At 31.5% G+C, this 14,870-nt stretch overlaps 1 protein-coding gene across 1 annotated transcript in view; it reads right to left on the bottom strand.

Moving 5' to 3' along the window:
• The window catches only part of LOC118200477 (uncharacterized), a 45,720-nt gene that overhangs the window by 13,272 nt on the left and 17,578 nt on the right, over window positions 1–14,870 (bottom strand). Inside the window, exon 3 of the mRNA XM_035372432.2 lies at window positions 8,659–8,827. Coding sequence (XP_035228323.2) covers window positions 8,659–8,827 — 169 coding nt within the window. The remainder of the gene's footprint in view (window positions 1–8,658; window positions 8,828–14,870) is intronic.

Genomic DNA, 14,870 nt, shown 5'->3' with positions numbered 1-14,870 from the left:
ATTTGGAAGATAAAGAATTTATATTCTGTTGATTTCAGGTAACAAGTGTAAGTTTTGGAGCCCATCCCAGAAAAAACAAAAATACATTTTAAATATGCCAACCTTTTAGTAAATGATAAAATATAGGAAGTTGAATAAAGAAATATGTCTAAAACAAACATGGATTGAGGGGGTTCAACACTTGGGTGGAAAAAAATTTGCACCAACAATGACAGAAGAAAATGCCTGTCACTATCTGGAACAAATTTCCAGAATATAATTATAAAACTATGAATATGAACAGTTCACGACTGAAATTTTGTGTAATAATTCCAGATAATAAACTAATATTTTCTCCCCTAATCAAGATACTGTGAAAGTAAGTTTTTATACGTTTCTAGTCATATTTGTATTAAATTAAAGTCTACTGATAGTTTGAAAGATATTTTTCTCATCATTTAATGTTATCATTCGGTTAATATTACCGAAATAGTCATGAGTAAACAGAATTACATAAAGTGTTGCCTACTATATACAAGTTAACGAAATTTTTTTTAAAAAAATAGTCTGAAACTTTTCTGTACTTTCTGATAACCCACAGAATCTCAAAAATAGTTCACCGAGCAGCACTCTGATTTGTCAAGATAGGCAACCCATAAGCTACAGAAAAGTATTTATGGGGCAACTTAGTTGTGTGTGCTCATGAGGCACATGTATGGGGATTCTGGCTTTTGAAATTCAACTAAAAACCACAAAATTTTCAAATTTTTTGTTTGTGTTTGTTCTGATAAGTGTTTGATGAGTTTGTGCATTTTTATTCCAAGAAACTTCACTTCAAAAGTGATCGTACTTATGTGCTGATGCTTCAAATTGCCCAATTCTCCAATTTTTTAAGCAAAAACAGATCATTGTTTTTGCTTATTCACTGAGCGTGTGTGTGGGGGGGGGGGAGGAACAGTATGTGTGATGCCAAATAGATGCAATTAAGCAAAAACAGATCACTGTGTACATGGAGAAACAAAAACATGCACAGTGCCATGTTGTGTGTGATGCTACATTTCTCAAATTCTCTGATGTTCTTGAAGCTAAAACTGTGCATATGATGAGAACAAAGAAAGGGGGGGAAGGTATCACCATTTTTGAAAACAGCTCTTGCCATTTTTGTCTTTGGTTTGCAAAAAATTACTTATCAATGATTGGCAACTTTTCGGGATGGTTGGACAGATAATCAGAAAGTACTCTTTTTTCACAGCAATAATGACACAAAATATGTATTGCCTTTTTTCACTAAACACAGTAAATTTCAATTCAGTATTCAGTAATTTCAAAATAAAACTATTGTATTCTAAAGTAAATTCCATCATCTAATAACACTTTTATACAAGTAATACTTGATAATGTATAATATAATTTGGTGATACAGTATTTATGGTTTTATGACATTGAATACATGTGCCACTTGTGTGATCAGGCAATTAAACAATTCAATGAAATGGGAAATTTTGATCAAATGCTTGATAATTTTCACACAATCAGCACAAGAATATTCATGAAATAAACAGATAATATTTTGGAAATATATGTTAGAAAGATTTTGAGAGAATGTTCTAAATTATATCAACATGTTACACTTCTACAGCATATACTAAATTACTAGCATTTACTTTCTTGTAATGTGTAGAAAATGTTCAATAATGACATATGCAAAATGCATTTGTAAAGAATGCAACATGAACATTCTAAATTATGTGTCATAGTTCCAATGTATACAACATACTTTTATACATTTTAAAATGTCTGAATATTAAATAGTGACATTAAGAATACATCACAAGAATGTCAAATACCAGTATTAGAAGACAAATATAAGGCTATTTTCTTTACTACTTCTCGTGTTTTGAACACAGTGAACTTTACTGTTCACTGTGTTCAAAACACGTGTATTATCAGTACTTTCATATTACATGCAAAAACGTTCTAGCATATAAAATGTTACTGAACAGTTGTAATTCAAACATCAATAATAAAAGAAACATCTTTAATACAAAAGTTCTAGCATATAAAATGATACTGAACAACTGCAATTCAAACATCAGTACCAGAGGAAATATCTTTAATAAACTGCTACAGTTATTGGCTTTTGCTGATGGCATTATTATTATTGCTAGAACAAGCTTTTATATCTCTAGAGAAGGAGGCTCTCAGGATGGACCTGAGAATTAATGAAAATGAAACAAAATATATACCTTTCACTAAAACAGACTTCAAAGACACTCACTTAGAAACTGGAGAATATAAATTTGAAACTGTTGACAGCTTCACATATTTAAGTTCTGAAGCTAACAGGACCAATATTACTACAGAAATACAAAAGAGAATCACTGCAGCCAATAGATGGTTCAATGGAATACGAAAATATATGAAATCAAGTGTAATTCAAAGAAATACAAAGGTTTTACTGTATAAGAGCTTTATAAGACCAATTTTGATATATGCATGTGAAACTTGGGCTATTATGCACACGAATGAGGATATGTTGGGCATTTTAAAAAGGAAGGTTTTTGAGAAGTACTTTTGGAGGGATATAAAAAAAAAAGATGGTGTGTGGCTTAGAAGATCAAATTTGGAGTTAGATCACTCATATAATGAATCTGAAATCATTAATTTCATTAAATGCCAAGGAATAAAATGGGCAGGCCATGTTATCAGAATAGATGAAGACCATGCAACAACAAAAACAAAAAAACAAAAAAAAAAAATTCTTCAATGCCAAACCAACAGGCACATGGAAAAAAAGCAGACCAAATCTTAAGATGGTTAGACTGCTTAGAAAATGACCTACCAAAAACTGGAAAATGCTACACTGAAGACAACTGGCCCAGAAAAGCTTCTTGAGAAGGCCAGGGCCCACCCTGGGCTTCGCGCCATTGAGGAAGGAAGGAAGGAGTAATTGTAATAGGCTGGTATTATCTTGTGGCCTGAATGAAAACTGAAATGGTACCTCATCAAAAGCCACATGCAGTTATGAGTGAATCTGAGTAGACTTCTTTTTGTAGAAGAGCAATACCTTACTGCAAGACATAAAAAAGATTTATCTTTTTACATAAAAACACAATTTTCTTATTAAATTCTTAGTATATTTATATATATATTAAAGCAAATATAGAGAAAGCAATTGACTATGCAATACTTAGTATATTTATGTGAAACCTAGTTAAATACCTCTCGGGAAAGTAATTTAATACATATGCAAGTAACACAGCATATTACTCACTGAACACATAATTCACTAACAGATCATCAGCAATATTAATGCTGCTTTAGCATTTTAATATAATAAATGAAGAGTTTTTCTTGCATGTGTACAAACATACATCTATGCTTTCCTACATTTAAGTATTAAATATTATTTACTATCATATATGTAAACCTTTCACTTTCATTTTCATATTATGTTATAAAATTTTTTCCTATCTTCACCGCTGTATGCACAAAAATAAACAAACAAACAACTTTGAATTAAATTTTCACAACATGTTTGTCACATTATACAATGTAGTGAAGAAATGAAACTGAAATAATGTTTCTATTACAAAAATCTTCAAATGCTAAAATGCAAATTTTTAACTAATACATATTATTTTGTGACAAATTTTCTTTTTTTAATTTCAAACAATTTTTAACCATTACTTCACATGTTCTGCATATTCTGGCATATAACATGCACTTATAATTTCAACCTATGTTAATTAATTTTTAGGTACATTTACCTTTTTCTTTATGAAGAAACCCAAAAGATAATGTACGCTCTTATCTTTTGAAACCATTCATTCAAAGATTTTTCCCAGGCTTTCGAACAATAGTATACTGCATCGAACAGTAATAAGAGGAACAAAATGAGTGTGGGAGAAACGATTGAGGGAGTAAATAATTCTGCAAAGAGAGTGTCTTGTATGTAATGCAGGTGTGCAGAAGAATGTTATTCTTGGGCTTCAAGAAAAGGGGTCAAAATTTGGAATAAGAATGCACTTCTGATCTGAATAACTTTGCAGAATTAGGATTCAGATGTTTTCTCTTTCTGTAGTCATCTGAAGCTGTGATTTTGAAGTTAACATTGAAGGCTTTGTTAAATTGCATTTGCTTTAGTTGAAATGCAGTTGATCTAGTGTTTCTTTCAGAAAATATAACTTTGGCCAAACGAAACAAACAAAGTACTGGCTTCAGATGCAAAGTCATTCAACCTGTGGAAAAAAATACAAATTGTGCTGCAGCAAGGAGGTTTGGTGCTGGTGAAAGCTCCACACACAAGTGGAAAAAAAATATCATAATGATAAATATGCAAAGAATAAATGTGTTTTGTGTAAAGGAGTAACAAAATGGCCTATCCTAGAAGAAAGTGTCATGAACTGGATCCTAGAAAATAGTCAGAATGGAGTATTTGTTACAAGAAACACTATATATTTATTTGCCTTAAAATGGACAAAAAAGAATGCAAATCAAAGTGAAAAATTTAAAGCAACTCTGTGTTGGCATAGTCGATTTATGGCAAGGAAAAATTTAGCTCTACGAAAAAAACAAGTTTCGCAAAGGATTATGAAAGATTTAGGCAACAAATTGATAAGTTTTAGAAGCATATTTCTGACTAATGCAAAAAAAAAAAAAAAAAAAAAAATACCGTCACATATTGAAAATATGGATGAAACTTCAGGAGTGTTTAACATCGAGTTTTAATGAAAGTTTTTCGCCACTGCAATTATCATCTATGCAAACAGTTCGTGTTGGTGTGTTTAAACATATTTTGTCAAATGATTTTTGGCATTTGAAAGAAAGAGACTTGCTTTAGAACAATGTCTTGTGAAATTTAATAAAAAAATATTGTTATCATTAAGTACAAGGTGTCTGAAATGGAACTCTCACACTACTTAGTTAGAACCATCATTCACTTCTAGTTCTGTTGCAAAACATCAGCTACAGAATGTCACCAAATCCTGTGTATAGCATCAGGTACTAATGTTGTATCTTATGGCACTGTGAAAGTTTAGTACCAAAAGCTCAGATACAAGGATTATGATATCTAAGAAGCAGAGCACTCTGGTTGGCTTACTGATGCTCATGAGGCCCATCTGCGAAAAATTGTGGAAGAATATTAGTATGCAACAGCTCGAGAGCTTGCTAAGGAGGTAAATGTTAGTGCCATGTCCATTACTCACGCCATGCATCGCATAAACTTGACATACAAGTTCAATCACTGGTAGCCACATGAGCTGACTCAAGTAGATAAGGACAGACATATTCGCCCCACACTAATCTGCTCGAATATCAACACAAGGGCAAAATTCTGAACGTCACTTGTGATCAAAAGTGGATTTACTTCAACAATACAAACAGAAAAGGGGGTTGGTCTGCTCTCAGTGACCCCATCGGCAGCATTCCAAAGTGCAATTTGACTAACAACAAGATCATGCTTTGTATCCCGGTGGGACTGCTGTGGTATTATACACAAAGAAAATTTGGAAAAAGGTAAAACTTTCTACAATAAGGAAAATCATTAAATTGAGTTCCAGCACAAAAAGATAATGTTCCATCAAAATAATGCAAGACTACATGTGTCTACATTTACCAGTTGGATTCTGTATGGACTCAAATGGGATGGATCTTTTACCACACACCAATCATATAGCCCGGACATCACTCCTTCAGACCTCTACCTTTTTCAACCTGCAGCTGCATTGTGCTGGTGCTACCTTCCATTCTGTACAGGATGTTTAAAATGAGGTTGATTTGTTTTTGGACTTAGGCCACCAAGTTTCTGGGCCAAAGACTTTGAAATACTACCAAAACATTGGCATAAAATCATAGATTTGGGTGGTGATTACTACCCACACCAAAGGCAGTACTTTTATTTTTTCCTCCCTAATTTTATTAAGGACGTTTATTTGCTGGAAAACTTTTGTCATAACCAGATAGGATAGGAAATGAATATGAAGGAATGATAGGAAATGAATACGATATATGAAAGCAACTGATGCAAAAGGAATCAAAATGATTCACATAGAAACAACAGTTAATGAAAAATTTCACCTAGCTGTAATGCTTTCCTGTTTAGCAGATGTACAAAATTGAAACCAATGATTAGTTTTAAAAGAAAGACGATGCCAAAATATAATTTCCCAAACGGTGCTTTTATTCATGTTCACGAGGAAGGATGGATGGACAAAATGGTGTGAAATTGTGAATAGGATATGTTTGGCAAAAGTGTTTTGTTGCCTTCAAGAATCCAGAAAATCTTTTAGTTTTGGACATGTTCAGATCCCATCTAATGAATAATACGAAAAATTTGTTGAAAAGTGTGTAATACAGAACATGGCAGCTAGTCCAAGCAGATTAATGTCATTAGTTCAGCCTTTATCAACAGACCATTCAAAGAAAATTTTAAACAGCAGTGGAATATGTGGATGTTAGAAGGCAGAAAAAAACATTTACAAATGGAGGCCAAATGCATCATGTCAATCTAGAAATAGTGTGTGAGTGGATAATAAAAACATGTAATGATATTAAACCAAAATAATTCAAGAGTCATTTAAAAAATGCAGCATATCTAACAATCTAGATGAAATAGAAGATGATTATTTATTTACGGATCAGAGTAATAATGATATGGAAGATGAAACAGAACTCAGTGAAGTGCCTGACGATACAAGAGAAGACGAATATGATGAACGTTTCATGTTATTAAATAAAAAAAATTTCAAGCACATAAAATATGTCATTTCTTCTAAATAAACACACTTAGGTACATGCAGAAATCTAAATCTTTGTATGCTCATCTTTTCTTTATTTTTAAATCTATTGTTTTTATAACCAGCATATAATGCACATCCGTAACTTTTGATCTTATTTTTTTTATTTTAAATGTGTGTTTTACACCAAAATATATGGCAAATTCATACTTATTAATGAATAGCAATTTACATGAATAAAAAGTACATTTATTATAATATACAGGTATGTTTATTATAATTAGTGTAGTAATTTTATCACAGCTCTTCTTTTATACACCCTATAGAATATAATACAAAAGTTTTTAAACTTATCTTTCCCAATAACTAACATTTCTGGAGGATTTCAGGTTTTATGGATTTTAAGTGCCTGTATCCCATAAAGATGCTATATAGTCACAGATATGTTTGTTTCATAGTACCCAAGAGCATGACATTCTGCTTTTGATAACTACCATATTATCCAAGGAGTTAATACAGTCAAAAGTCTTTAATCCGGACTCATCGGGACTTCGGCGATTCCGGATTATCGATTTCTCCGGATTATAGATCATCAGTTTAAATCTGGTAAGATGGCATGCAGAAATTATAAAATTAAAAATATGAAACCGTAATTTATAAAATAATGAGCAATTACGATCTAAAGGGTATCAAAATTTACAAAAAAAGAAGCTTAATATTTATTTGTTTACTTTATTAAACATTTCTTTTAACGCGCACATGCGTAAAGCATACATTACGCATATCTGAAATTAGAAAATTGCAACCAGAAAACTATTTGATTTGTATTCGTGATATTTATAATGATGAGGAATTTGATTTAAATCATATCAAAGACGGAGTACATCGAGATGAAATACTACATTTAGTAAGGAATTATAAGCCAAATAAAATAAAAACATCTGCCCCGAAGATAACGACAGTGCTGACAGATCAACTTCCAGTTCATTGCGCGCCGCGATGTCCCCCCCCCCCCGCGCGCAGAGCAGCGTGAAATTGATAAACAGATTTCGGAACGGTAAATAAACAAAGGATATGCCTTTATTCATCTTTGGCAGCAATTCCACTTTTTGTTTGATGGACATCGAAACATACTTTCGTTTTGTAGATCCTTTGGGAGTTCCAGCATCGGAAATTCTATTTGACATAATCGAAAGTTCAAGCTTACTTTTATAAAATTGCTCTTACAGTCTGCAAAAAATAACAAGCCGGATCCAATTTGAAGATTAAGGAACAACGCAATCATCAACATTAACTGAAATAGATAATTTTAGCTTATTACCGTTATACATTAAACGCGCACGCAAAAACGTATTCTGCGCTTGCACAGACGCATATGCGCAGTCGTAAAGGTCTTGTGCGCATGCATAAACGCCTACACGCATGCGTCAACGCGGCGCATGCGCAGAAAGATTTTAGTTTTGAGGTCCGGATTATGGGTGTCCAAATTAACGACTTTTGACTGTATAAAGAAAAAAAATTTCCTTCAATCTTATAAGGCAGAAAAAATTATTGTAGAATGTCAAGCAGAGACAAACAATCACTTAGAAATTTATACAAATCAACTATGTTCATTCATTTACATTACTTTCCTCTGGTTTGACAAAACTCTATCCACAGTCCAAAAAGAAATAGGCTTACTTTGAAATAGGCTTGTGTTGCATCGCAATACAAATTTACATACATGGCATTTGTCATCAGTTTGCATGGCATTCTAATTTATTTTATCAACTTGTAACTTTCAAAAACAACAACAATGTATTTGTTACTGTTTCCTAGCTAGGAAACTAACTAGCTATTTTAGAATAATAACATCTAATTTTAAGAAAATATATCCAAAATTAGTATACCAGAAAAACTGTAAACAGTGTGAACAACATAAAGCAAGTTTCTAACTTACATATGATTCAAATGAATTATTTTCTTTTGCTTTATAAGCCTCATATCTAAGTTCTTCAGGAGATATATCAGTAAAGCCAGGAAAACCTGGTTTATCTGGAAATGGGAAATAACAGCTAAATGGCCATGAATTTCCTAATTCCCAGGCAGTGGCATCTTCTTTTAGCATTCTGAAATATAATAAATATTTATTTCAAAAATGTAGATGACACTGTTTTATTTTCTATATGCACATTATAACAATAATGTCCTCAAATATATGACTAAACATAATAATAGAAATGTCAAATTTATCAAATCACCTTGACAATTATTAGCTTTTAGAGAATGCACTAATTAACACTGGTTAAGGAATGTATATACTTCTTTAAAATATTTTACTATTATATATATGTCATATTAAAAGCAAAAGGAAAAGACTGAACACTGTAGATGCGTGATTAGACCTATATTGAAGAAGATTTCGATTGCGTAGTACGTTAGTAATGCTAACTTGGTAATATCTAAAGAACTTGGCAGTCGAGGCAGTTTTAATTACATTTTTATTTGCAACTGATATTTGTGGCCACAATCACTTGGCACTCTAGTCGTGCCTTTCCACAGAAGATTTACATTTTTGATATTGTTGAGATAGAAAGCAAGCCAGCGAAATTACATCTTAGCACAGTAGAGAGCAAAAGCTGAAATGCGTAGTTATGAAAGATGGAAGCAAGGCGAAGAAAAACGTTTTGGTTTGCAATTTGGTGATTGGTTAAGAGGCATCTGCATTAGCGGTTACGTAAGATGGCATAATTAATTTGAATGACGCAGTTTAAACTACAGAGCTATTTTTAGGGCAGAAAGATGAAGTTTCCAAATGAAATAAAAAATAAAAGCGGTTATAGCGAATTGAATTTAGAAGTTTGCTTTCATATTTTTTATCTTACACTTACACATTACCCCTTCAAAAAGAAAAAGGCGTAGCGACAGAGAAGCCTTTTTAAAGAGAAAGAGTTAAAGCACTAGCAAATGTAAAAAAAAAAAAAAAATAATAAATAAAAATAAAAATAAAAAAAATAAATAAATAAATCATAAATTTTTGTCCTGCAAAGTATAATTTATAAATATCAATTTTTTAAATAAATTTTAAATTTTTAGAGTCCTATTGAATTTTTCAGCATTTCAGTCCAAAAGTCTTTTTGTTTGAGAGTTCACATAATCATAATTCTTCAGAGAAGGTTCCTGTTATCACAGAGTATCACAAAATAAACTTTTACATAATCATTACTTATAATTAAATGTAATGCACATAAATATTTATGATACTTATTTCCATACTGATAAATTATAATTTAACATCATAAATAATAGGATTAAGATTTTCAGAATTTATGGTTTCACCGTTATCATCTTTCATTTACAATTCCTGATTTTACCAAACTGGAAGCCTCGCAATACTTCTAAACAAACATATCCATCAATAGGGCTGTCCTCTTGAGCTAACCCGTGTGTTCTATGAGAGTGGTGGTGGTGGCCCAGGGTGCCTAGACAGTTACTTGAAAAGGCCTCCGTTCCTTGCATTAAGGTAACTGGCCTTTGAGAACTGCACTAATACATTCCATAATAAAAAAATATAATAATAATAATATAAAAAAATTACACACTAATAAAATGAGAGCCTCCAACATTATCTTACTTGAAGAGGGTAAAGGGAACAACTGTACAGAGGCAATTACAGGCCTCTGCTTAGGAACCCAGTACTCCCTCGACATACACTATACTTACATAAAATCACCCATACATTTAACATGCATTTACCATAATTTCATATTACGTATCTGTAATAATTTCACTTATTTTTTACACCTACTTCATTTTTAAAATAATTATAAAATTCGTATTCAAAATTCTTAACAAAATTTCAAAAACATAAAAACTTATATCTTAATATCCTTCCCTATGAATAATTTAAATAGCTTAAAATTCGTTACTTAATTTGCTCACACATAATTATGAGAAATTAGAAAAATTAATGAACAAGAATTTCGGATATATATATATATATACCAGAGCTTCTTAAACTTTTTTCAGTCGCGATCCCTTTTTTATCACCGAGATTTTTTCATGACCCCCCAGAACCCCATAATATTTACGAAAATTTTGTGCGACCTCATAAACATTGCGCAAATTCGACACACGTGTGTGTGTGAAACTGTCAGTTTTTTCACTTGTGCTGTTTCACTATTGCGTTTTAGGTCATTAACTTTAATTTCTAATTTTAAGACATAGAACAATGAGAAAATTTTAAATAAGTAACAGACAAAATGACAGCATTACATGCAAAGAAAGTAAAATGAATGTTTCTATTATAAAAAGAATGCATCAAAACATTTTCCTTTTTCCTTTGTCTGTAATGTCTTATCTTTATTTTCAGATACATTGTGTAAAAAGATTTGGTAATTGTAAAATTATTATAATAAGGTAAAGAAATATCAAAACTGCTAAATTTTTTAGCGACTCCCTGCTGCAGGTCCCGCAGCATCGACAGGGGTCACGACCTACAGTTTAAGAAATGCTGATATATACACTTGACTAAAAGAAATACTCATTACTAAAATAAATAGGTACTCACATATTATCCCTTGACCATGAAACCTGACTCCATCAAACCAAGAAAGTTATTAGATATTCTGCTACAGTTGGCACCAATTATTCCTTCAGAATTCTGAAGGAACTGATGCCTTTTTATTCAATAAACAGTAAATATGCAACTTGCTTCATTTATAAATTTCATGAGAAAGGTTTTTATAATTTCCACTTCCTACTGAAACTGAAAAAAGTGCAGTCACAAATCTACTGACTTCAAACTGCAATCTTTGAATAGATATTCTCCTCACAATTCTTCTTATTGAATCACTACTGTTTATCAAATACAACACAATATAGTGTCCATTAATACATACATTTTTTTAAAGCGGGATCCCATAACTTTAAAAATAATTAGGTTCCAAATTTTATTCACTTATTAATTTTTCTTGCAAGGGAAAAAAATTCAGCAACAGTTTATTTATATCTTTGTTCATAAAATCAAAGTTGGTTATTGAGAATCAGCTTGTACTACATCAAACAAAAGTGCTTGTTACACCATGCTTACCCATACTTGAGACACGACTTGGAACAATTTCATGGCCAACGGGATAATACACAAGTACCATAAACATTCATTATCAAACTATTGAAAATTATCTAGGACAATTTTTTAAATTATGCCAACTTCAAAAGCACTTCCCATCAACATGTGCAAATATCTGTTTTTAATGCTATTAAAAATATAAATATATTATTATATTAACTAGCTGCATTTTGCAAACTATTCACACAGAAATTATAGAGTCCCTAAATATAGCTCATAATTGTTATTGTAAATCTTCTATCTTCAAGCATTATATCATAAACTTTACCATAAACTTTTTTTTTTGGTAATGTTGGCTACCATAAAAGTGAGAAACTGTGATGAAGTGCTTTTAATTAAATAACAAGAATGTGTTATCATGCTATATAATGAGGAAGGGGGTATTCACTACAGAATACTATATATCAGGGTTGGCCAAACTTCACGTCAGTAAGAGCCGCACATTTGAATTCAGAAATGTTTGAGAGCTGCATCTAGATTTTCTAAAAGCTACAAGTTTATATTTACATCATTATGGAAGTAGTGGAGGAGGTTTTAAATAGAAAGAAATCCCTGATAACTTTGTAAAATGAGTCTAAACTAATTAATTACTTCCTTTTGGACACTGAGTACTTTTAGTTTACCATATTTAATACACATATTTTATATGCATGAGCCGCGCAAATTGCTTGTGCGAGCCATATCAGGCTCGCAAGCCGCACTTTGGCCACCCCTGCTATATATGATGATGATTCTACTACCAACCACTGCTAACCAGTGATTCTGTGATCTTAATTTATCAAAGATATTGATTGGAATGTTTGGCTTTTCCAGAAATTTTATATTTCAGTCACATAGAAATTCTTATTATGTCATTATTCATTCTTTATTTATCATTATTTAGTAGCTGCCACTATATTTTTAGAGACAAGAGTTTTCTTGGTCATTATGTAGTTTTTTTAATACATTTTCTGTCACTGACATAATTTGACATTCAGTAATGCTTGGATACAAAGATGCAAAATACAATGTCATTCAGTATTATAGCTGAATACAAAAAGGCTTACCAAAATTGAAGCTTTATTGGTCCAAACAAAACAATTTTTTTTTTAAATTTCATTAATTCATACTTTTTTGATTCCAAGATCCCATAATTTTGAAAATACTCCACAATTGCACATTGTTTTATTGAAAACAGGCTCCTAATTTTAATAACTTAAAAAAAAAAAAAAAAAAAAAAAATGCTTGGGTAAAACAAATAAGTAGCAAAATTCTTATAATGTGAGAGAAGAGTGAACTACATATGTTGAAACTGAAGAAGATGATACTGTTTGGATGAGAAAGTCTCTTCTGTAAAAACATCACATAACTGTATTTAGGAGACATCTTTTACCTTTTCTCTGTGCCACTCTGCTTGAGACTCAATGGGCCTCTGTTTCACTCAAATTTTGATTTATTATTGTCTAAGTTTTAAAATATTTCTAAATTGAAGCATGACATTGTCAGTGAAAATGCTTATGCTGCAGCTTGCAATTGCATTATTGGAGTGATTGAAAAGAACAACGGCAGACAAAAAGTTACGCACGCCTTTCAAATCACACATATGAACTACAAGTTCTCCAGATTAATCAAACAACTATTTATTCAGTTAAAATGCAGCCTTAAATTAGCATTGCTAATATAAACAACATCAAAATAAGCAGAGAACACTGCATTACATAAAAACACATTACATAAAAACAAAAGCACATTTTCTTAATACAGTACAAAGTCCGTAATCCGGACATCCATTATCCGGACCTCAAAGCCACAAACTTGCGCATGCGTTTACCCATGCGAGCTTCCAATAGTGAAAAAAGTGACAGAGAAATTATTGAAAATGAAAAAATTTCGATTGACAAGTTAGTCGGTATTCTTGACACAGCAATTACATGACTTGTAACTGAACAAGAAATTATGTCTGTTAATAGAATTAAAGAGAAAGTATTAGCACAAAAAATGAAGCAACTTAAACAACTTACATTGAAAGAAATGTTTAATAAAGTAAACAAATAAATATTAAGCTTTTTTTTTTTTTTTTTTTTTGTAAATTTTGATACCCTTTAGATCATAATTGCTCTTTATTTTATAAATTACGGTTTCATATTTTTAATTGTATAATTTCTGCATGCCATATTACCAGATTTAAATTGATGATCTATAATCCGGAATCGCCGAAGTCCCGATGAGTCCGGATTACAGACTTTGTACTGTAACAGTAATAATTGTTGCCATTCAGCAAAAAAGAAAAGTAATAACAAAAACAGAAGTTGAAAATCATAGGTGAAGTAGTAGTTAAGTTTAAATAATGATATTAATTATTGTACAATCTTTAATGTACTCCCACCTTGCAAAGTGAAATTTACAAACTGTGCAATTCAAACCTAGAATAAGCATAATTTTCAAACTTGTAAATGAAAAACTTATGTCCTACACAATTGCAAAAGTTGAAAAATTAAAAACTAAGTTCATAAATCCATTTGATGAGGAATTATGGTTCTTCCTGATCTACTTCTGGGAGGATGTCTCACGTCAACAGAAGAGTCGGAATAGTTCTGACAGATATGTCACTTTTTCTAGAAGACTTCATGACATCAACATCAGTTTTTGCTGACACTTCTAAATGGATACTTTGAAAAGGATGTACCCTCTCACCCTTGTAGGTTCTTACTCTCTCAACTCTCGGAACACTACCTTTTCAAGGATAAATTTCTAAATTATTCCAAGAGGAAAATCAATGCGTCAGACATGATTATGCTCAATTAAGAACAATATTCAGAATGTTTAAAATATCATTTCTTCTGACTCCCTTGTAGACTAAAAGAGCAAGATACTCATTTCTAAATCTTTGTCTAAGATTTTCACGTAACTTCTGCAAGTACTTTATGCATTTTATCATGAATGATCGATCTACATTGCCAAGATTTGGAGTCTCACTGTTGCTGCCTTCTTGAATAAACAGATAATTTGTTCGTGAAGTAAAGCATTCATGATCTTCTCAGACTTTACAGTATTTTTTAACA

The sequence above is a fragment of the Stegodyphus dumicola genome, chromosome 6 (genome assembly GCF_044657685.1).
Source record: "Stegodyphus dumicola isolate Sdum_Otavi_A_Nest chromosome 6, ASM4465768v1".
NCBI classification, from domain to species: Eukaryota; Metazoa; Arthropoda; class Arachnida; order Araneae; family Eresidae; genus Stegodyphus; species Stegodyphus dumicola.
This window is presented reverse-complemented; position numbering and strand designations above follow the sequence as displayed.